General features: G+C 37.4%; 1 protein-coding gene across 15 annotated transcripts in view; it reads left to right on the top strand.

The window, feature by feature from the left end:
* Positions 1-24,961, top strand: part of cacna1g (calcium channel, voltage-dependent, T type, alpha 1G subunit) — a 384,250-nt gene that overhangs the window by 270,676 nt on the left and 88,613 nt on the right. For 14 of the 15 annotated variants that reach the window (XM_038280073.1, XM_038280083.1, XM_038280085.1 and 11 more), the window contains 7 exons: positions 4,040-4,133; positions 5,626-5,804; positions 6,261-6,584; positions 8,301-8,480; positions 9,538-9,638; positions 16,697-16,820; positions 23,978-24,046. In XM_038280073.1, the coding sequence (XP_038136001.1) occupies positions 4,040-4,133; positions 5,626-5,804; positions 6,261-6,584; positions 8,301-8,480; positions 9,538-9,638; positions 16,697-16,820; positions 23,978-24,046 (1,071 nt within the window). The remainder of the gene's footprint in view (positions 1-4,039; positions 4,134-5,625; positions 5,805-6,260; positions 6,585-8,300; positions 8,481-9,537; positions 9,639-16,696; positions 16,821-23,977; positions 24,047-24,961) is intronic. The other variant, XM_038280076.1, reaches the window with a different exon arrangement.

Raw genomic sequence — 24,961 nt, 5'->3', positions numbered from 1 at the left:
TATCAATTTAAGTAATCAAACTTCTTTGTGCTTTTTTAATAATTAAATTAATTTTTATTAAATTTTTGAGTTTTTAAAGCCAAAAGCTTAACAGGCAATATCAAGTTGGATAAGTTGCCCATGATCAGTACTGCAGTTGAGCAACTGCTTGACCATAGAAGTCGCTAGATTTAAAAGGTGTATGTTATAAAGCTGGTGATTAGCTGTAATAGTTGTGATTGGATGAAAAGCATTTCCCGTCACCCATTTTGCCAAACAAGCTCCAACAAGCTGTCAGAACGTGTATCCCATCAACTGCAAACCCACAAAGGTCTTCCCTGCAAGGTTCCACTTATCGCTGAAAAAAACTAAGGTTTTGAACTCCTCTGTGTTCGGATGATATAACCAAGTGCTAGAGACTTGCTGTGGGAGTTTTCCCCTCCTGAAAAGCAGATTTCCTATCATGTCCAATTATCAACTCTAACCAACACTTTCTTCTGACCATCTTGTCAGCTCAAGTTATCCTCTGGGGCTCCCTAAAATCTCCTATTAAAACCCTATTTTATCAAGTTGAATAGAGTCCAACATGTGGTGTGAGATAAAATGTCCCTTTTTTGGAAAGCTCCCACCATAACCAGATAAACCCAGACAGCTAGGTAGAAAACAGTTGAATCCAGTTCCTTAATCTTTTCTGGTCCTTTAACAGACATCTGATCACAGGAACCACAGGTCATTGTAGATCTTCTCTTCTTGTTCTTGAAGTGTTCTCTGTAATATCTTATCTGTAAGCCCAGATAAGAAAAGCTTTTCTTATCTGTGCTTATTTCTTTCTCATTAGAAATAACTTTTTTCTACATATTTGGCTTTCATGGTAAAAAGTACTCATTAAAAAAAGCACACAGCAATGTTTTAATTTTATACGGCTGAAGATGCTCTCATTAGAATTTGGCAGCTGATCTCCTCATTGCAGAGCCGTGGCCTGAAAACTATTTTGGCCTTTTTCTGATTTAAATTATGTGTGAATTTTTACATTTTCTAAATCGGGTTCTTGACTAATCTAAAAGTTTGCTGTGAAAGACGGCAGTTTTATTGGTAATACACATTAAGACATACAAAAACAATTACTTGGCTTCCTGTTATCAGCAGCCCCCTTTGTATCCCATTGACAACCTTTGTGAAGAAATGTAGTTGAGATCCTCCTGTTCTTGGCTCCTCTCAATTATCAGCCAACCAGCAAATTCCTCCATCTTCTTCTTGCAGGTCCAATCCTAAATCTTGCTTTAAGATTAGGGATCACCTTCAAGTTTCCGCTTTCCCTTATCAGTTTTATTTATTTATTTTTTTGCCTTCACATTTTCTGCTTAATAGCTATTGTATGGTTAGAACACCATTTACTTATATGAGTCAATTTCAGCTATTTCAGAGTGAAACATTCATGTTATTTTTGCTGAATGTTGCTGCTGACTATAATTCTGCTGGGATTTGTTTTTCTAAAACAAATACCAGCTGAGACTTTATTTCAATGATTTAGTAAATTACATAAAAAGAACAAATAACAAGAGATATTGATTTATATCCTGCGGCTTCATATCATGTATATTATCTTCAGAACCTTAGCAGACAGTTGCCAAAAAACAGATAGTGGACCAAGCTCTTGGTTATAAAGGCTACGTGGTTAAGGTGTATTGAATTTGAAATATTTAACAAGTTTATCTTCTTTCTCCAATTATTATTTTATCTTTTTTTTAAACAAAGATAAAAAAAATAAATATCAACACAGGCAACAGTTATAGTTATAGTCATTTTATTGGCAAAGACGTCTTTGGTCCTACATATCTGTCAGTATGAGCTACTCTCTAAGTAATTCTTTTTTTGCGAAACCATGACACATGGGGAACATTAATGAAGGTTTCTGTAGTTTTTAGAATGAAGTTTGGGATTTATTTTAAATGCAAAGACAGCAAAACAAGGCCTCATATATAGGGATTTAAAGAAGTTAGTTGACTTCCAATTAATTATCAATTAATGGTTAATGATATTAGAATTTAAACAAAATGTATTTCTGTTGTCCACAAGAAGGCATTGTTGTTCATTCTTAAGCAGAATCTCACTGGAATTTGCAAGAGAAGTCATACAATAACAGAGGCATGCAAGAGCAAAACCATGAAAAGCCTGGATCTAGCCTGGCCAGCCAGACTGAATTAAACAGAGTGTAAACTATATTTTGATATAAAGGGGATAAACAATTTATAAGTAAATGGAAACAAAAAGCATGAAAATAGGCACCCCAACATTATTTTTTATTATTTTGTATCCCCCAATTTGTCTGGTTAATAAATTATTTGAGTCATACCCAGTCATGGATTGAAATTATACATACAACCACTTGGGGGCTCTGATCACCCAGCGGGCATAGACAGGAGCGAACACACAGAAGAAGAATAAATGTCTGTTGATGCTGAAAGGAGCTCAACGTCCGTAACAAAGCTGAAGTTGGCTTCCGTTCTAGCTTCCCATTCGGTAAATTAATAAAGGGTGTTTCTCCAATTTTTAAACTTCAATAAAGACCAATTTTTACCCTTTTTTGTGTCCATGTCACACCAGAGGTAGTCCAGCTCTCAAACTAAAAAAAAATGCTGTCACATGAAATCTGGACAAGATTGCTCTAAACTACTTGTAGAATAATTAAAACCAGATCTGGGATTTGTAAAATCTTTCTCTGATTTGTGAAAGTTCAATAGAGACAGATTTTAACACTTTTTTTGTGTCCATGTCACACTAGAGTTGGTCAAGTTCTACAACTACCACACCCAGACACATAAAACTTGAACTGGATTATTCTAAACTACTTGTAGAATAATTGAAACCACCATTAAAAGAGTCAACCACACCAAATATCTCGGGTGCAACAGTCTTTAGTTAAGTTGTTTGAAAGTTTTACAAATTAAAGAACCTTAAATATTTAAAAACCAGTTATTAAATGAAAACAAGTCTGAAAAATATCTTCTACAAATTTACTTTGATGTCTCCTTAAAGAATATAACTCTGACTCTGAGATGCTTTAGGCTGCTACATGATGCCCTGAGCTGACATTTTTAAACAGCAAAAAAACCTCTTAAAATAGAAATGAATCATCACAGAAACCATGAATAAGTCCAAGTGACCCTCGAATTGATTGGCCCACTACTTCATTAGCATAAACTCTTTCTGCATAATTTCCCCTATGCTTCACAGGACAAGCAGATCAGATCAGGATAGGAACATTCAATTGTGATCACAGAAGTAGAAAACCCAGAATTCCTGTGAAAGTTATAAAATATGTTATATCTATACCTGCATTTCTTTCCAGCTTGTGAGAAATATCAGTAATGTAGTTTGTCAGTTCAGAAGGTGATACATGGTGGTTTGGTCCAGAGGTTCTTCCTACTGTTTATTCTCTTTGCTACCACAGAGGTCTGACTCACTGGGTCAGCATTTCATTTAAAGAGAATCCAGCTGACACCCTCTGCTTTTTTAATATTATCTGTAGGCACCAGTGAGGTGGAACAAATACAAAAAGTATATCTGCAAGTTTCATTATATTGCCAGCAAACTATTTGAGAAAGTCCATATATAGAGGGGATACCGAGAAGAAAAAGGCTTGTGAAAAGATTTAGACAAAAGAAAGGGATAAATTTAAAGAAAGGTATAAGGATAATGATTTGTAGATATTTTGTGGACCATACCTTTAACAGTTACTAAGATACTACAGTAACTGTAAGAAACATTTAGCATCTCAGTAAAACCATTCATCTTCTATCCCAAATTCTTGGAAGGTGTAGCATCACACATTTTTAAATTGATTTATACATGGCTTCCAAACACTTCGGCTTTAATAAAATTACGAATGCAAAACTTAAGAAACCAAAACTACTGTGAATATTTTAGATACATTTCATAAACCAATTTGTGATGATAATTAGCTTTTAAACCCAACGTTTATGTTTGGTCTGACATATGATAAGGCTGCATGTTTGAACAAGTTCTGCTCTAATACTTCTTTTGTTAATTGTTTCACAAGGGGGATATTTTGAAAAATGGTTCAGAGATTGATTCTGTTACACGAAGTAAGGAAGATTTCCCTGGCGGCAAAAAGGATTTACAACCCTCTTCAGGTAAGACATCGACTGCGATAATAACAAAACTTTCTGAGAGGAAACGAGAGAAATGCTAAAATTGGAATTAGCCTTTGATTTGATCAAAGCTGCTGTATGCTGTTGATTTCATGTTCTCGATCGAACTCAGTGGGCATATTTCTGGCTGTCCTTATAGTCAACATCAAACCAGGACAGCAGCATAATCTATAACACTTTTGCCAGCTACAATCTGCTCTACAGATCGGAAGCTTTGAAAAGTGAAACTTACAAATGTACAGTGCCGCCACCCTCTATCCTCTTCATGTACCATAAACCTGCTTACACATTTCTAATCGGACTGCTCAGTGGCACAGTTGCTAGCACTGCTGCCTTGCAGCAAGAAGGTTCCAGGTGTGATTCCCGGCCCGGGGTCTTATGCATGGAGTTTGCATGTTCTCCCTGTGCATGTGTGGTTTCTCTCCAGGTACTCTGGCTCCCTCCCACAGGTTAATTGGCTTCTCTAAATTCTCCTTAGGTGTGAGTGTGTGCACGAATGGTTTGTTGTCTTTGGGTTGCCCTGCAATAGACAGGGTATAACCCGCCTCTCGCCTGTAGACAGCTGGAGATAGGCACCAGCATTCCTTGCGAACCTTGGGATAAGTGTGATGAAAAATGGATGGATGGACACGTTTCATACACATGTACCTGCATCAGGATGGGCATATTCGGGGCACTGGAGATGGATCAGTCTTTCTGGGTTTGCTTCCGATGCTCATTATCACAGCTTTTTAAAAATATTTTCTTTGGTTATCTTGTCTTCTTTTGTAGTTGTTATGTTCTGTGTTTTCTGTCCCATTTGTCTCATACAGGTGTGGAAGCAGACCACAAGGAGTTACTGTATATCTTCTGTGTTGCCTATTTTTGCTGTGCTATTTTATTTTCTCTCCTTGTTTGCATTCTTTCCTCTCTGACTCTTTCTCCCCTTAGTTCTTATTACCTCTTTCTTTCTCACCTCCCTTTTTGTCTCCTTTTCCGTTGTATATGATTTTACTGACTTAATGTTTCTCAGTAAAGTTTCATATACTAGTACCAAGCGGAACCCCATGGCAACAGTCATACAGGTTTGCTTGTGAAAGCAAATCTGTCGCTCTATCATCTAACTCTGGGACATCTATTCCATGAGCTATATTAGCAAACCAGGGAACTAAAACAAATGGTTACACACCTGAAAGACCCATTTTTCTCCTGCTAGCCTTAGATCAATAATAACAGAAATATTAGCATTGTTTACATTTAATTGCTCTTGCCTTTTTCTATAGTAGTGTTGCTGCTCAACATTATGTTTCCTTTCAAGCCAATTATATTAAATATGTGCTGAAACATTCATGTTGCCCTATAAGTGCAAATTTATTTTTTTCTGAACTGCCCTACCAAAAAAAAAAAAAAAAAAAAAAACTTGGGGATTTTGTCTAGATTTTTTCGGGTTGTCATTCAACCTAATCTTTCTCCATCATCTGCATTTTAACCGCAGTCCCACTAAATGGTCATGTGGAAATGAGGACAAGTCTGACACCACCAGTCATCACCCACACTGCTCCGACGCCCATGCCTGTTCCCAAATTACCTGTAGCAGGCGACCCTGCCCTGGTCTATGAATCCCATCATGGCAGCAGTATCTCCATAGACCCAGCCAGCTATGATAAATCACCTGTAAGTAAGAGTATTATTGGTTTCCCCAGTGCATAGCTGTTCTCTTGTGTGATAAAACATTTGCCAGGATATCAGCAGGCTAAAAGAAATTGCCTTCTCTGGCATCTGGCTTCACCAGCAGTGTGTGAATTGATAGTTTGTCTCTTGCTACTGTTTGGAGATAAAGATTGATGATGATTAATGGCTATTATCAGTCTGGCCATCTACGTTTTGCTGTAACAGCCACTTTATCTGACAAGGTGAAAATCAAAACAAAGACTTGAGAGATTACATCCAAGTCTTGCATGTGTTCATGGATAATGACAGTTCAGATAGTCAATTTGTAAAGCAGCTTTATCAATGTCAGCTGCCTTAAATCAAATGACAAGAACATGGATGACCTATGGATAAAAGAACAGTAAAGAAAAAAAATCCTTTGAATTAGTATGTCTTTTCCTTGCAACACTCTATCTACAGACCAGTGCCCGCTCCTCTCCCCTTGGTCAGTGGGCCTCTGGCAGCAGCTGGGGCAGCCGCAGGTCCAGCTGGACCAGCCTAAACCGTGCCCCATCATACAAGCGGCAGAAGTGCCAGTCCGGGGAGCGGCGATCTCTCCTGTCCGGAGAGGGCGACTCTAGCTCTGATGATGGAGAAGGTGGGGGTGGGGTGTTGGAAGAAGATGACAAGTCCCTTCCAAGGACAGACTCAATGTCACAGTCTCAGAGGGCACCACGACACAGGAGGATGGAGTCTGTTGAAACTCGGAGCTCCATGGAATTGCCTCCTGAAAACTCATTGCAGGTAGGGCAGCTTTTGAAGCTTTCTATTGTATCAAGTGTCACGGACAGTGAACTTCCTCAGGTTTTTCTTCATTTTGTAAGAAAATATAAATACAAAGGTATTAATATGACGGAAGGAAGGTAAGAACATTTTGTTTTTGAGAAATGTGTAAAGAAATTTTATATTCATCCTCTTTTTCGTACAGCTCTCAATCAAAAACCCACATTAAAAGTTACCTTCAGAAGTACTCTAATTATTGAATAGAGTCAATCCATTTGTAAATTCATCCTAGTAAAAATTTTGCCTTAGAGGTTTGTTTGAAACCAAGCCATAATATGAAGACCAAGTAACACTGCAAATATGCCGAACGTATGCTATAAGACTGTGAAAGGTTTGGGTCACACCAACGTGGTCCTCCATCCTTAAAATTTAGAATTCATTAACAAGCTAATTTTTAATCTACAATGGAAACATGCAAAACTAGGGCAGTAGTTTAAAAAAAGCTTTGATAGTAGTTGTGCCAAAGAATATGTTTTAAACTGATTGTTGAGACACTTTAAAATGTTTTTGAGAAACTATTTTTGAAACTTAGCACATTTTAATAAAAGAAGTATCTCTTCTTTTTTTATGAATATGCACTCAACACTTAATACAATGTATGTAAGGCTCATAGTTAAATAGAATGCAAAGAAATAAAAGGACCAAAAACAACTTAATCCTTATAAAACAAGGTTATATAAACCAAGAGTCTCTCTTGATAGTGTTTAACAGACTATTTTGAGCCTAAATAGAGTTCCAGCACTGGGCAAAAGGAGCAGACATAAACAGATGTGTGCGCCATCTTCTGGCAGTATCGTAAAATTATCAGGAAAGCTAGGTGACAGTAGACACAGCTACTGAATAGAGCCTTACAAAGCCAGAGTCTCCTGTAATGCCTTCGGATAAGGTGACAGCTCAGGGTGATCGGAAATGAACTGATATTTATCAAATAAACCAAACTACAACGACTTGTACAGTTGTAGCCACTCAAAATATCCCCACTTTCCTTGATGAGTCCCTGGCTGCTCCATTACAATTCCTTTTTAAACATCAATCTTTGTAATAAAATATTCTTTCTGTCATGATTTGTGGACATTAAGATCTAAAGAGAAGCATCATCTCCTGGTCAGACCCTGTAATTCAGGGTGGAGTCAAAGTAAAGAAATATGCATGCCCAGGAGAAGGATCAGGTCACTCCAGTGGCTGGAAGTTGGAGGGGATTTTGCTGGGAGTTGCAGGGAAGTGAGGTGCCATTCGGCTGGCGTTTGACAGGGAAGGGACATTTTTAGTGGCTGCTGCTGTATGTGACTCCTTCCTTGAGCCTCCTATCAGAACTTCAAGCGATAAAAATAAATGCAATTCCTACTAAACTTAAAAAGGGACCCTGCATCATGGTTAGAAGTATTTCAAAATAGATAGAGTCTGGTATGAACCCAGACTCAACGCTTTAAAATACAATTTCCCAGTGACTTGTCATTGAGACTAGAAATCTGAAACTCTGAACTCTAGCAGCTATGACAGAGAAAACACCCTTTTTAAAACTGTTTTACTCATTTTAAGATCATTTTCGAAGTGTGAGGTATAATTTCATCTTCATATACATACACACATATGCACAATATCGCTGCTAATTACTGTGCCCTGTGTACACAGAGCTATTAATCTGAATTTAGAAACCTTTTTTTCCTTTCCTTGTAGGTGCCCTACCTGCACCGCACATCCAGCATGCAGAGCTCCAGACCCCCTTCCCTGGGCCATGGCCGAACTGCAGAACACAACGACTGTAATGGGAAGGGATCTCCATCAGCCCTCAGCCAGACTAATGTCTCTCAAGACGAAAACACTGAAGACGAGAATGTGGAGGAGGAGGTCAGCCAGGTGTGCATGTGCATGAATTACCTTTACACCTAGAATTACGTTTACACAAACATTCAGATCCTAAGATGTTAAACAGCAAATTTTTTAACAATTGACTATTCAAACTCTTTTGGCATATTTTGAAAAAATGCTCAAAAAAATCTAAGTTATACTTTAAAAAAGAACTTTTATTGCTCTTTCACTACTAAGGATTTTACATACCAAAACATGATGAAACTACAAATCACCCCAAAGAGTTTAACAGAGTTTTCACATTTAGGACAAACTTCAGTTCTAGCTGTATCTCTTCAGTTCTGGAGGCAGGCTTATGAGATTTTGCTTTGGGCTTGAAGTGAAGAGAATTTGATCCATACAAACAAATTGGGACAAGGTAATTCATAAAAAAAAGAAAAGAAAAAGAAAATAAAAAAAAATAAGTTTGCAAATAATGAATCTGGAGAAAAGAAAAAAAACATTAAAAAAACTAATGGAATGAAATCTTTATGTCCAATTGCAAAACTTTGCAACAATAGTGGAACAAGATTCACTCCATAAAAAAGATTAGCATATACAATTCCTAGATCTAGATTTTTGTTACTGTCTTTATTTCACCTACTGAGTCATTAGAAATGTTTCCCAGGTAACTAAAGATGCTCGTTTTATCACAAAGCTACATGATTATAATCGGTGGGTAGAGCAGCGTTTAATGACCTGACAGGTTGATTTTTATCCCATAGATCATAAACAAGTGTCATTGGCTGGCATAAAAGATGGCATTTAGATTTGATTTACTTATGTGGCATCATGATTTGACAGTTTTAATATCATGTCATTACCAGGCTGGTCATATTCAGTTTATCTTTCCCATTCAGACACATCTGATAAGTAGATAAAACCATAGATATTGATTTCCGATAGAAATATTAGGTTTGAAATGTATCCTTCTCTCATATTAAAACTGTAGTTCACAAAATGTGTTTATTCACAAATGTTTGAGGGTGTGTTTTTATGTGTAAAACCACTTTAGACCTCAGACAGCTGGATAAGACATATTGTTCACCCTTTGTTCAATGTGCAGGGACGTTTGGCCAGGATACTTCGATGGATGGAGAAAAAGCAGCCAGAATGGTGTCGTCAGAGAGATACATGGTCCCTCTACCTGTTCCCCCCGGAGTCCAGGTATAGTTTACACCACTTCTAATTATTATTTTCATTGGATCTTGCAGACTTTTATCCTATAAAAACGTCCCAAAAAAATTAAGCTATCTGAAGTATTTGTGCATTCCTCTACCAAACCACTGTAGTTTTATCACTGCATTCCACTGACATCCCATAGTGCTGACATAGTTGTTTCCACTGAACATATGAAGGCATCAAATTTTTGCCTTGCATTTTATATCAATTCCTATTCCCTCCCACACTTACACTTCAGAAGTCTCTTTCATCTGCACACTTCTTATGTCAGGGATGAGTAAGCAGCAGCGTACGGCGGAGGGGAGATGTTCCAGCTGATTATGGTGTGTTATCTCAGGCTCGTGTGGAATCTTCACTCCTTTACAGTCTCTTACCTCTCCTTTCGTTTTGTCCCACATTTTGAGTTACTGATGAGGGTAAATTATTTTGTCTTTCAGGACATTTTTTCCCTGATGTCATAAAAATTTGATACATACCCTACATTGAGCTCTGTCAAACTACCTGGTGGGTTAGCTCTCTGATATCTGTTGTATATATATTTTAAAAAGGTTTACTGTAGTATTATTTTCTTTGTCAGAGCAGTAGTCTTCTCTCGGTGCGTTTCTAGCTGGCTTTCACTCGCAATAGGACGTAAGCTTTGGCACTGGCTGAGGATGACACTGAGGACACTGGCTCTGTGTGGTGCCTGTTTCTAACACCCTTCTGTGCTCAAAATCTCATCAAGATTTGGCAGCGGTGCAGCAGGGAACTAGAATCAAGCAGAGTGCACAACGACCTGAGCTCACCTCCTGCAGCCCTGAGTGGGCATTATTCATTCTACTGAAACCTATGGACAGTATTAATAAGTAGGGGGTGAGGAGCCTCTGCAGGCTCTCTGCAAGCCAGTAGCTTAAATATTTTGCCTCTTAAATATGAAGAATGTGCAAATACAAAAGCACCAGGGATGTTCAGCGTCTACTGAGGGAGTTTGGTCTTGTTATTCCGCTGAGAAATATCCATTTCTCAGCCCATTCAGAATTTCTTACAATATTAAAATATTGTTAATAAATAACTATTAAAAACTTCCCTTATGTATGATTTAAAAAACTTCCACCTAAAATGTGTTTTGCTCAACCTACTTACCCACGAGACTTTGCATAAGCCAGTATCCATTTAACTTGACAGCTAAAGATTTTAGTTACTGCAATAGATGTCAACTGGTTTAAAAAAAGCCTCTATGATATTGTGCAGCCTCAATCAATAAAGGCATTGATTAGGTTTGTGCTTTGAAAGACCTTATCGGATTCAACACATGTAGATTAAAGAAACACAAACAAAGTTTTTTCTGAAAAAAATATTTTTAAAATAGCCTTTTTATTTGACTCTTTATGACTCAGTCATCGTTTGATAAGCAGACGGACACTTCAGTAGATCAGTGCTGATCGATAAGTCTGTAGTTCAATTTTATTCATCAACTTTTGGTTAGAAGTTCCTGTGCTGTTTGGTGGATGTGACGTCAATCATGTCCAGGATAAATGGGTCAAAGTTATCAAACAATCTAAGCTTTATATTCAAGATTGTGGATACTCAGCTCCACTCAGACACCAATAGCAACTCCATGTAAGGTGAAAAAAGTGAGACAACCCTTATTACTGTAAGGACGAGCACAAGCAGGAGCAGAAGAGTGCTGCAGTTGTGTGTTTTGGCCACAGGTGGCAGTATCATTAGAAAACTCTGTAATGCCTGTTTAAAGGTATAGAGGACTATCTTTTTTTTCCAGGTGGATCCTCTAAATAAGTGGTCCTCCTATTTGTCAATCATTCTGGTGATATGTTTACGTGATGCCATCCTATGTGCTTGTCCCGTAAGCTATCTTTTTCTGTGCATTTGCACATTCAGGGGTATATCTGTGGTGAGCTACGGTTTGAGACAATCGTTGAAGCTGACCTTTCTCTCTATAGTTCTTTGAAATTGGCCGAAGGTTGTAAGAGAAAAAGTTTCTATGATGTGTATGAGAAGAATAGAAAGGCCTCAGAGGAGGCAGATATATCCCAGAATGCTTTGCGTGGAGAGCTTTCCTTGCAAATTATGGGATTTGTTGTCACAGCGGCCTGTGGCCATAGGCTGTTGCTATCCGACAATGGCAACAAACAAATATGGCGCAGGCACCGCGCAGTGGAGGAGGAGTTACATGACCAACGTGGACCAAAAAGTAGTGATCATCTGTCTGAATGGTCAGTTAACTAAGTTCGCTACAAAGTCCACGATATAATCCCCACTCTATATAGTGATTGAGGGATTTAGTTCAGACACAGTAAGCTTGTATGATCTATGACATCTTTTAAACAGAACATGCACGAGGAGAAATGGGCTTGTGCATGCTTTTGCACGAGTGTAATAAGTGTACCCTCTCAGGAGCGGGTACTTGGTTGTGCATGTGAATTTTTTTTTACAAAGTGAAGAGAAGAAATTCACGAAAATCCTCCACAATACCTTAAATTCTTAATTAACTTGACATTCAAACATTTTAGCTAACGTTAGAGAAAAATAATTGGAAAACTCTTGTTTTACAAAATTTGTGTTTTGCTTGAACTCTGAGGTAATGGCTTTGGCTATATAAGTTTTGTATTCTCTTTTAACAAAAAATAAAACTAAAGCCACTGATAATTTTCTTATCATTCTAAAAACCTTATAAATGTAATACTTTGAACCTTGTATAAAAAAGCATTTCAACTGATTTTTGTGAAGGTCAATCTCCATTACTAAGAGTTATATATGAACCCAGTGGTCTAAAAAAGTCTCTGTTTCAATAAGAATATCACTGGAAAGTGACCAAAAACCCCTTTGTTGGTCAGTTCAAAAGATCAATATTTATGACTGTGATCCCAACCAAACACCTAAAATAGTATTTGAAGATCTTGAGTTTTAAAAAGTTACAAATTCTGTCAGCTTTCACTCATAACTTAGGATACACTTTATGATGTCTAAAAAGCAGGAAACTTTCAGTGGTAGATATCAAATGCGTGTATGCCAGCCATCATCACAACCTTTTTTTTTTTTACTGCGTGAAAACTCCAAAGGTCAGTAAATACCACTGGGGAGGCGTACTTCGGTCAGTTGTCAGAATGTTTTTCTCATGAGGATGTCAATATTTAAAGTTTTTTGGTGTTTTTTTTTTCTTTCAAAAAAGTGAGCAGAATGTGTTATTTTGTCTGAGCATCCATTGACAGTTTTAGCCTGTAGAAGAGATCCTTCCGTTTTCTCACTGTTAGTGTGTGTGTGTTTCTGGTTTTCCAAACCATTTCCGGTTAAAGTTCACTTCCAGATATTTGCCCTTTGAACCTCAGAGGAAGAGATGGAGCTGTGTGTCTCCCTTCCTCAACCACTTGAGAAAAACAGACAAATTCTACATAATCAAGCCTCTGGTATGCAGATATTACTAATGCATGAGAAAGCAAAATGAGGTGAAAAACATACATGTCTTCTGACTCCGAGCAATCATGACTATGTTACCAAATAAAGCCAGATATCTAGATCTAGGCCTCCCGACATAATGCCCCTGCTGCACATTTATACCCACATGAGCCTTTAAATCTCATTTGATTCCCGTTTTAAATCCTGACACCACCACATAGAACAGTCACTGCTGGGATCTTTCAGTGTGTTTTCATGAGCTTAAAGCTTGGCAACCATTTAATGAAATTCAGCACAAGATAAAGCCTAAATTTTCACTTGTGCACTGCAGACTTTATTCTGAACTACCTTGCTTATGTCTATCAACTAAATTATTGTTTTTAAATTATGTTTTAATAGAGCAAATCTCCTACAGGGGAGGAAAACTTTTCATCTTAAATAAATAGAGATTTCTGTCTGTCCTTTTTTCATGTAGTCAATCCAAATTTCCTTCTCAATAATCACTTAAGGTATTAATCACAATTTAGCAAGTTAGTCAGTTTTATTATAACACAGGTAGATGGCACGGATGCAACAGTGATGTTGCTTTTATGTTTTTTTTTCAGACTAAGTTAATGTTTTTATTCAAGCAGCAAGAACTGTCAATATAAATGAAGAAAGTAAACCAGACTTCAAGGCTTCAAGGTAGTTTAAGTAAAATTATGCTATATCGACTCAAATGAGTCTATGCCAAAAATGGTTTTCCTTAGATATAAATCTGATTGTATGATCTGATTGAATTGTCCCTGTAAAGTGCCTTGAGATGTGTTGTCGCTATATAAATAATGTGAATTGAACTGAATTGAAATTTTCAGTGGAAAGTTATACTGATAAATGCAATTCAAAATAAATTCTATCATAGTCAGCTCAGGTACTTTAATAATATTTTTATATATTCATAGCTCACTTCACTTTGCTACTGTAGAAAGAAAACATTAACAAGAAGTTGAAATATGAGGAAGTTTTCTTTGTTCGCTGATTGACCTCCGCATCTCGCCCCTATGCAACAAAGAAGTAGCCGAAGGTTATTTTGTAAACAGCTGGAATTTTCTCCACCAGCTCGTCTCAAAAGCAGCTTGACCTAATATACTGCCATACAATTAGGCCCTTAATTATTGAAGAAAACACAGCCATGCGTTGCATGCAGTCTGTTAAAGACCATAAAATACTCCTGACTTTTCAACATATATCTTCCAAAAAATCTTTTCTGTTTAGTTTTGGTTTAATCATATAAAAATCGCCTGCCATCCCGCTGTGTTGTCCCAGCCTGTGCAGATAGTTTTTCTTTGATAATTTCATTCTAGTATTGTTATTCCCGACCGCCCAAATATATTTAAATGTTCATAAAATCTCTCTCAATCGTCCATCATTCTACCGATGGCTCCTTTTTGGCAATGAAAGCAGAAATTTTGGTTTTCAAATTTGTTCCCGGATTTTCAGAAATGCTAAAACAGGCATATAATGTCACGCGCAGTTAAATTTAAGATATGAAAAATTACTTTGCACGTAACGGCATTGCACTTACATATTCCCAATCTATAAATTGCAGGATGTAGTCATTAGAATATGACCAGCATATTGATAAAGGGGTCAGGCAAAAAAGACATTTTTGCACATGCTGACTACTAAATTGAAGAAGGTGAAAGTAACTTTGTACCTTCTTTGAAGATCTGCTCTGTGCATACAAACATGTTTGCACCCTTTGGAAGATATTGTCATAATTGGTCACTGGAGCAAGCCCTTATGCAGAACACACACGGAGGAGGCAGGGAAAAAGTCCAAATGTTTATTAAAAGTTCTAAACACGAGAGAATAAACAAGTTCTGAGAATGTTTCACTGAAGTCTTGACTGGGACCGGAGACTGTTGGTTAGCAGAGTTAATGAGAAGCTAAGCGTCTGGCTTCAGGCTTAGCATGGCAGACCAAAATCTGAGCTTCCAGCTCACTGCAGAGAACAACAGGGAATATCCACATAGGATTCTTCAGGCTGAGCTTCCAGCTCATTGCAGAGAACAACAGGGAATATCCACATAGGATTCTACAGGGTGATTCCACATAGGAACCTTCAGGTAAACTCCACGTAGAAGTCTTCAGGTCAAATCCACATAGGAATCTTCAGGTTGGCTCACCAGGGCAGATCAGGAGGTTAAGATCACCTAGAGCTTCAGGCTAGAGACTGGTTTCCTGTGAGGCAGCTCTTCCTGAGCTTCAGGCCAGAGACAGGTTTCCTGTGAGGCACAGACAAAGGAGAGATTAGAATCTGAATCTCACACTAGAGACAACCAAGATTCTTTCAGTAACAGAGGTTCAGGTAGCTAACCAAACTAAGATCAACACTGCGGCGTTGAGCCAAGGTCTGAAGGCAGGTTATATAGCAGTGGATCCTCTGATGATGAGATGGGCCACAGGTGTGTTGGAGGCTCAGCTCAGGAGGACCCACGGCGCACTCTGCTGGAGGAAGGTGGTAAAGCTCCAGATTCCAACAGTAACTCCAGTCTAAGAGAAAGTAACAAAGAGCAGAAGAGGATCCTCGGCGCCCTCTGGAGGGCAAGCCTGAGGATCCCAACAGATATACAAAATTTCTAAGGACCTGTGTGTCAGTCTCCCCTCTGAGAGTCGGTTCATTCAGATTGTTAGGGTGGCAATCATGACTTTTTTCAAACCGGAGATTAAAACATACATTTTGCATTACTGCCTATTGAAGATTATAATCTGGGATTGTGTTAAACAGTGAGGAGGAAAGAATGTAGTGCAAACACCAGCAGCTAACAGGGCTTTAAATTTAATTCAACAATAGACATAGATTGAATAAAAGAATAAAAATAAATAACCTTAAACAAACAAAACAAAAAAATGTATGGACACTTTCTCATGGTTGCTCCTTCCAAGCAAAACGCAACACTAGATAAGAAGTTTGCACAGGTGGGAATCCTGAGTGGATTTCTTCTCATGATGGCTAATAGTGAAATTTTCTCTTTGGTATGACAGAGACTGATGACAGAGGCATAGAAACGTCAAATTTTTCGGGGGTAAATATGCAGATTATAACAACATCAAGCAAACATTTTAGTTAACCTTGACAGTAGCAGAATATTAGTTAATGGAGAAAAAAAAAAGGGAAAACCCTGTAAGTAAGTTCAAAGGTCATAGAGCAACCAGTGTCCTCCCACTGAGGGGGATTTAGAATATTTGTCAAAGTGTCTAGAGTTTCTTCTCAATCCAGTGTAAAGTGGGCATATATTTTCATAAACTACTAGCCTTTAAATGCATTTATGCCTCAAATAAAATTAGTAAATTATTTTATTAAATGTTAATTTTCTAATGAATGCAATGCAAGTGAACCATGTCCTGAGAATTGTGTGGTTAAAGTTCTTTTAAAAAATGGACACCGTCGATGTTTCCATCTCACTCTCTCCTTGAACGCAACAGCTTTGAAATATCTAAAGATAACAGCAATACTTTTTGCAATAAAATCAATACATACAAAAAATTTAATGAAAGACTAAAATATTTATGATCTCTTGTTGCATTTGTGTCTCAGCTAATATATATTCCTAAAGTTGAGTTAATTAGATATAAAAAATATAACTTGTTTCTGTTTTTCTTCACAGATGCCGCAGGCAATGTGAAAAGATCATCAACCATAAAATGTTTGACCATGTTGTGCTGGTCATCATTTTCCTCAACTGCATCACCATCGCCATGGAGAGGCCTGGCATCAGTCCTGACAGTGCGGTGAGCATCACATAATCCTATATTAAGTTCCACTCTTTATCAAGACATTTTTTTGGGGGGGTTGCATTCTGGTTCTATAGAAATAAAAGGTACTTTCTGCATTACTACTTCTGGCATTCAGAAAGATAATAAACAAAAACTAATTTTTTTTTGCAGGAGCCCTTGAACTTTCTTTTAAATAGGTTTGCAGAATTCAAAACATAACATTAAAAAAAGTGATGTCAACCATCGATTGATCATCAAATCAAGTTTGTTCAATTCTAAACAATCCATATGGTGCAGAAAGTGCTTCACAAGTTCATTTTAAACAAGATGTCAAATAGATAAAATATGAAAATGTAAAGGTAAGAAAATAACAGGATAAAAGAGATAAAAACAAAAATTACACATTAGTACAATTCAAACTGTTCTCGATGCTATAAGGAAAAGTAGTGAAACCAGAATATAAACTAATAGAAAATTTGTTCTACAGCTGAACTGCTAGGAATGAAAGGCCTGTCTGAATAGTTGATTTTGTTAGCAGTGATTTAAAGACTCCAGGTCAGTAATGGATTGTACAGTAGTAGCCATTCTAAATTTCCCCACTTTCCTTGATTGGCCCTTTGCTGGCCCTTGCCTGGTTCCCTACAATTCCTTTTTAAACATCAGTCCTTATTATGAAATATTATTTCTATCATGATCTGGGGACGTTAAGATATGAAGAGAAGCATCATATCTTGGTCAGACCCTGTAATTCAGTGAAACGGTTAAGTCAGAGTAAAAAAAAAAATCCACGCCCAGGAGAAGGTCAGTGGCTGGAAGTTGGAGGGGATTTTGCTGGGATTCGCAGGGGAGTAGGCTGCCATTTAGCTGGTGTTTGACTGGGAAGGGCCATCTTGAATGGCCACTAGTTTAGCTCTGGTGGTATAGCATTCCTCAACAATCATCCTCTCTTTTGCACCTAGCACTGGAGACATGCAGGGTTATGCATCTGCTGAGTGCAGGGCTCTGGTTGCAAAAACTTTAAAGTTCAGACAAAGGCGCTTGAGCTATTTGAGTAGTGACTTTAAAAGAACAAGCAGGATTTTAAAATCTATCCTTAATCAACCTGGAAGCAAGTGAAGAGAGAAGAGAATGGGTGTAATATGGACGCCTTTGAGAGACACTGGGCAGCTGCATTTTTGCATTGACCGAGCTAATGAAGAATATATTGCTACAGTACTTCCTGCAGAGAGAGCATTACAGTTGTCCAGCCTTGAACTAATGAATTCATGCATTGCTTTTTCCAGCTTAGTCTTGAATAGAAATAGAAATATTTTCACTTTTGATAGTACTACCTTTAAGGTATAGTGGAGGAAGTTATTTTTCCGAGTGGATCTTCAAAATAAGTGGTCCTCCTAACTGTCAATCATTCTGCGGATATGTTTACTTCAGGCCATCCTCGTGTTCGTCTTCATTTACTGGTGGTGAATCTGACATGGTGAAAAAATTGCAAATCTTCTTTAGGAAAGTAAGCTTATATGAGCGATGCATACAGCAACTTTTAAACAGAGCATGCGAGAGGAGAAACCGGCTCATGTACGCTCTCACATGTGTTTAATAGGTGTTCCCTGTCGTTAGCGGGTACAGGGTTGTACATGTGCATTTTTTTAAAAGCGGAGAGGGCAGGTCTTTTCAAAAATTTGCGAAAATCTTCCACTATACCTTTGAGAATACCCTGCTCTGACCACTAAGTTAAGTAGTTTAGCAAACCTCAGGGTGCTGATAAAAATCATACATAGATTTCTAGTGCCTGAAGTTAAAAGGGGGGAAATGGGACCAGAGCTCAAGGTCTGACAAGATTATTTCCAATCAAAGAGAACGTTTCTAATTTTCCCTTCATTTACATGATGAAGTTTGATGTCAGACAAACAGTTTTGAAAGTACCAAAGATTATTTTAGCTGTTTTGTTTCACTTAAATATTATTAAAAAAACAATTAGCCTTAACATTAACAAGATTACCAAAAAAAAGTAGCCATCAGTGAGTCTAAATCCAGACACCACCGTACAGAATTTGTTCTGTAGCTTACACTCTGAAGAGAAATAGAGCGGAACATTGTATAAGCAGGGAACCACTCTTGTTTGACTGTGAGCCAGTTGCTCAGGGTGATATGTGCTTTACCTCTGTATTTGCTGCACTGCATCATCTACAACATCAATGCCTTAGCTGCTGCGGCAGCCTTTCCAACAGAGTAAAAGTGGCAAGGCATCCTGCCTCCTTTGCCCTGCTTTAACACAGACAAATGTATATTTGTCTATATATATATACACTCTTGATTAATGTCTAAAAGGAATTGGAAGGTCTCACCTGTGCTAACTGGTTCTTGTGGATTGCAGGGTCATGCACACACAGATCATTTTGATCATTTTAAGCAAATACCCACCATAAATCCCAGCAGCCTTTCTAACACTCAGGTCAGCGAGTGGTATTCTAGAAAATCACTTTTTCAGCACCGCCACACTGTGGCCATCATTAAAATGAGGTGGAAATACACAACCCAGCAAGCATCCTGATACAAGAGAAAGAACAGTCATTACAGTTCTCTAGATTCCATTTGTAATGGCTGTTCACGGCGGCTGCTTATTTGTCCATCTGCGTTGTTCTGTATTAATGAAGTCGATTGTAAATCGATTTGCTCTCGCTGATTTTGTTCTGAGTTGCTTCCAACAGCCCAAACATGTATAATTTATCACTTTGTTGCATCTGTTTATAAGGAGCTGCTTTACATCACCCTCTTTGCCAGCTTTAAAAAAAAACAAAACAACAATAGCACTTTCTCCGAAATGAAATCTATTCATCAATACAAAGATGAAGTGCTTTTGGGTGTCGAATGCAGGCTGAATAATTATTTCATTATGATATTTCATTGGGAGTTATATCAAACAGTTTGCATTTGGCCTGTTGTTCGTTTCTGTTTTCATTTGTTGCTTGGGGTTGCCTGGATATTGTCATCATTTCATCAGCTCAGGGTAAATAAACTAAGTGAATGATTATACAGTAATATCTATAATTATTTATTATTTCTCAAAGAGGCAGGAGATAATACACCACTGTCCAAAATTACGAATTGAATCATATCAGCATTGAATGCAGTACAGTAAATTGAAGTCAAAACCAAGGCTTTATGATAGATTTATCTCCTTTACAGTTCAACCCTTCCCTAAATCGCTGTGAGAGGACATGTTTGTGTTAAAGTGGAAAAAACAACACAATGACAATTATTTAAGGACAGTAATGGGGGAGTTGCTTGAATTTATCATTTGTTTGCCTTCGGCTAGAGGCTAAATTGTTTTCCTTATTCATGTTCTGCCTATTTATGGGGAGAAATTCAGAATCTAAATTCTGTTTGTTCACAAAATGTAAACTATATTTAATCATGTGGAAATGATTAAAACTTTAAAACAGTTGAGTTTGACTATTTTCACTTTGAATTCTAAAATTCATAATTTTTCTTCCCACACATCCAGATCCTTAAGAAAGACCAAAGTAATCGAAAACAGATTGATCTCCTGCATATGGTGAAACCATGTAGCTGCATTGAGACCTTTTGTTTAATTTATAAAACAGTGTGTGGAATTCATACTAAAATGAATCCTGAAATCCTGAAAATTAATTCCTACAAAAAATTGGAATTTTAATAAAAGTGCCTGTACAACATCTAACAATATCCTTTGTAGATCACAGCTATGCCTTAAAGTTTGCCACTTTCTGCCCACATTCAACCATAAATGGTCAATGCAAAGCTTTAATCATGGATTCAGGGAGATCCAATCTTGCTGCAAAGCAGCAGAGCTAGCCAGTGTCCCAAAGAGCAGCCCAAAAGTGGCACAATAAGGTAAAAGCAAAAAAATTAACTTTTCTTTTTCTCGTAAACAAGAAATCACATTTTTCAGCCCTTAAAAAATAGAAACCCTGTTACAGTAATCAAACTTTGCTGTTTATTCTAGAGAGGCATAAAATATAAAATTGGCTGCTGCTAAAACTGATCTTTATGGACCATCTAAACAGAGATGACAGCTGAACTGTTGAAAAAATCTCTAAATCATATCAGAGACTCTGCAGCACACTGACAACACCAAACCACAACACTGCATATTTGCACCATATATATTTAATGCTCTGAACTTCCATATCAATACGTTTTTTGCACCATGTTTTTTTCCCCCCCCACACTGTTTACATTTGATTACTGCTGCACTTTAAGGAATAGAAATGTCATGAAAGCTGCACAAAATTAGATTTAGTTTTTTATATATTCTGTGTGTACAAAATGACAATAACAGCTGCCTCAGAGGAAATTCTAGTGATACCATTCCTGAAAGTAAAAACTGCATAATGAACAGGCTTGTTGTCTCTTTCCATTTTAAATATATGTGATTTAGAGCTCTTCTGAGCATATAGGATGGTAGTGCAGGTCGTGGGAAAGACAGCCCCCTCCACCATGCATAGACATTAAGAGGCAGGACAGGGTTTTCTCTCTTTAGGCAGAGGGAGAAAAGGGAGAATAAGCACTGGCTGAATGCTTCTTATTCGTGGTATCCTTCTTGTTTTTCCTCCTCTGTCCTTGTTAAGCCCACTAAGTAAACTCCAGTCATATTAGTGAACATGCAGAGGACATTCTGCAGGGCAAAGACATGGCACTGTATTTGAAAGGTAATGTAATATACTGACTTTATGGTGTAGATACTTTTGAACGGTTATGGTTGTTTTTGTAAAAAAAAAAAAATAAACTCGGTATGGGAACATGGCAACAGCTAGTATTTTTAATATGTTTTTTAAATATATTTGACACATTTTTACAGATGGAAAGTCTCAAATGTCTTTTACAGTTTGGATTAAAACGAGATTTTTTATGATTTTTGCCCATCTGTTTTCGAGCTCATCAAATACACCTGCCATCCACCTACAGTGGGAGTACAATCAGTCCATTCCCTCCACCTGTAGATCCCCTTTTTTATTTTGGTTCTCTGCAGATGGTTGGCACCAGATTTTTTAAAGGTCTTGAGCTAGTGGATGTCCAGCTTTTTCCCCTGCTCATTTCCAAATCTTTGACCACAACCATATTACCCAGGATTTCCCTGTCTTACCAAGCGTATGTCAGACACCTCTGTCTGTTGACTCGGAGCTGACTGTTACCTATACCCTTAATCTTTCAACTCCTGCTATTCTGCCCATCAACCACGTTTATCACCTGTTGCTGTGAGCAGCCAGGTCTGCATCTGCTTCCTCAGCATTTCCCCAGCTAAGGCTCACCTGTCTGAATGAAGCTTCTGATCCCTTTTTTTTTTAATTAACCCTTGAAGGACAACACCATGTCTGGCATCACAGATAGAAGAAGTTTCTAATAATAACAATAATGAATAAGTAATAGAAATAAAAACCATTGCAGGTGCATTAATAAAACCTGATTGGTAAATTCATCCATCGATCCATTCCTCCATCCGTCGATCCGTCCCTCAGTCCATCCATCTGTGCATCCATCTGTCCGTTCATTCATCTATCCATCAATCCACCCATTAGATGGCTTTACAGGTTGTTATGATCAGATGGTAGGATCACCTTAACTGAAACCCTTAATGTAAATGAACCATTGCATCCCCTCAAACCTTCTTGGATAAAAGAGCATTTCATAGTAGCTCTAAGGGTGAATCCAGTCATCCTATAAAGAAAGCTAATTTTAGCTGCTGGTATCCAAATTCTCATCCTTTAATTTTCAATCTATATATGTTGTAGCCCAGAGAGAATGAAAATCAAAAGCTTTACATTTGACTCAGTTCAAGTCTTTGTTTACTAAGAACCAACTAAAGCAATACTGCAACATTACTGCATTGCCAACAGCATGAATAGATGCCTTATGTTCTGCAGACCTAATGCATCTATTCATCTCTTGCTCTATCTTATTTTTATCTGTGATCATCACTGAAGGTTAGAAGATAACTGAACTCTCACTTGTTGCAGAGACTAACAATTGACCTGCAGGGAGAAGTCTAACTGATTTGTAGTTAAGAACCATGGCTCAGGACTTAGAATAGTCGAATGCTTTCTGTTTAGCTGCAAACTCGAGTGCACAAAGAAAGACACCAGAGAACCAAAAATATGTCTGATCAGGTAAGGGTCTCATCTGTTTTGTTGCCTGATGACAACTTTTAGTTTAGTTCGCTCTCGTTTGAAGGGAGTCTCTGATAGCTACAATGCGGTAGGGCCTACTTTCGGTCTCAGGACTTGTTTTGTAATGAATCTGTCTCTTTCAAGTTACATAGGAGTGTTTTTGGGAAGGGCAATCTGCATTGAGCATCTATACTATACAAGTGCACCTTGTTGACCTGAAAAAGTCTTTAGTATATAAAATGAACCTAATGTTTATGTCAAAAGCATCAAAGTTTTCCTCTGAGTATAGCAGCTTAACAATGTCCAAAGATTTCTGCATCTTGACTGATAGTCTGAGGTTGTAATCTAGATCTTGCAGTAGGAGCTAAATAAAGGTTCCCATGTTGGATTACAGAGGATCCACTTAAGGTGCAAAGATTTAACAGCTCAGACATATTTTATCAGCTAGAGTATTTTCAAATAAATCCTAAAGTAACAGATAACCCTTAAAGAAATGTTTAAAAAAGCAAGATTGAAATTCAGCTTAGGTTTAAATATTGGGAATCCTCAGAACGAACATCAAAAACCACAACTCAGTAGTTCTATCTTAAATTAGCAGAAGAAAACCAATGGATTAATGTATTAACTACAAACACATTTTAGAAACAGAAAGGACAATGCTGCAGTTCAAACCTTTATTCAGCAAGCTATAAAACCAGACAATTAACAGTTGTACCAGGACTTAGGGATTAATTTAAAAGAAAATTTTTATTTTACATAACCTTAAAGATATTATTTTCTATTTGTTAGAAAAAAAACCTTTCCAGGAGTATGAATTAAAGACCAACCCTCACAAGGGTCTTCTAGCTGTCAAAAGACTACAGCAGGCGATTGAGAAAGGTTTAGAGTTCAGATAACAAATGAGGAAAACAGATACATTATTGTGCGGGACTCAACTAGTTTAGTCGGAAAACTTTAGGCTTAGTGGAAAAAGAAATCTGAGAGAGCACTTGAATTCTAAACAATTTGTGTCACCTTGTTGTTCTGCAGGAGCGGATCTTCCTGATGTGGTCTGACTACATCTTTACAGCGATATTTGTTGCAGAAATGACCGTAAAGGTGAGAAATTCACATGGTGTTTGCTTTTTACATCAGTCTTCTAACGCTTGTCCATGACCCTGACGGACAAGGGGTAGAAGATGTGGCCACTTATCCATTTGACATTAACCCATAAATAGCGGTTGCCTACCACCAGCAATAGTCGGGTGAAAGGCTGAGTGCACAACCATCCACACAAACCCCTAAGGTCAATTTAGAGACTTATGATAACCTAGAAGTAATCTTTGGACTGTCAGAGGAAGCCAGTGTACCCTGAGAGAACCTAGGGTTAGAACCAGGAATTTCATGCTGTGAGGCAACAGTGTTACAAATTTTTGTTTCCTTTTAAGATAAATTATTTGTTTTCCATTTGATAGAACTTAGCTTCAAATCCACAAATCGCCTTTTAGAATCACGTACTTCATTGCTTTATTCTGGTGAAATGTGTGTTTTCTTTTGCAGTCTTCGGTGAAGTCATCTGCAACTTACTTTCATACTCTAGACTGTTATTGATGCTGAAATGCTACAGTAGCTCTCATAAATTATATTGTAGGAATTATAAAAACACATCTGATATATCTCAGGTATTTAACCAACTAAATAAATAAAGTAAAATCTCTGTGAATCATACATAAAAATTTTAATTCAAAACAATAACTGCACAGCAAACTTCAATACCTGGTCAAATGTGTCTTTTTTTTTTGGTTTGAAAGATGAAATAACAATATTAGAACAATTATTTAAATCTGCTGCTGAAGTTAGTATTAACTTTAACCACCATTACCCAATCATTAAATTATAATAGACAAGCATGAATTATTTTAATACACACTTAATGTTAAAGTCCATGATTATTGATATACGTGGTAACTGAAATACAATTTTGGAAACCTTTATCAAATATAAATGAAGAAATCCTTTTATGTTTACAATTGT

Source organism: Cyprinodon tularosa, unplaced genomic scaffold (genome assembly GCF_016077235.1).
Source record: "Cyprinodon tularosa strain WSP-4 unplaced genomic scaffold, ASM1607723v1 ctg156, whole genome shotgun sequence".
Lineage (NCBI taxonomy): Eukaryota > Metazoa > Chordata > Actinopteri > Cyprinodontiformes > Cyprinodontidae > Cyprinodon > Cyprinodon tularosa.
Note: the sequence above shows the minus strand (reverse complement) of the source record. Positions and strands in the feature narration are given on the sequence as shown.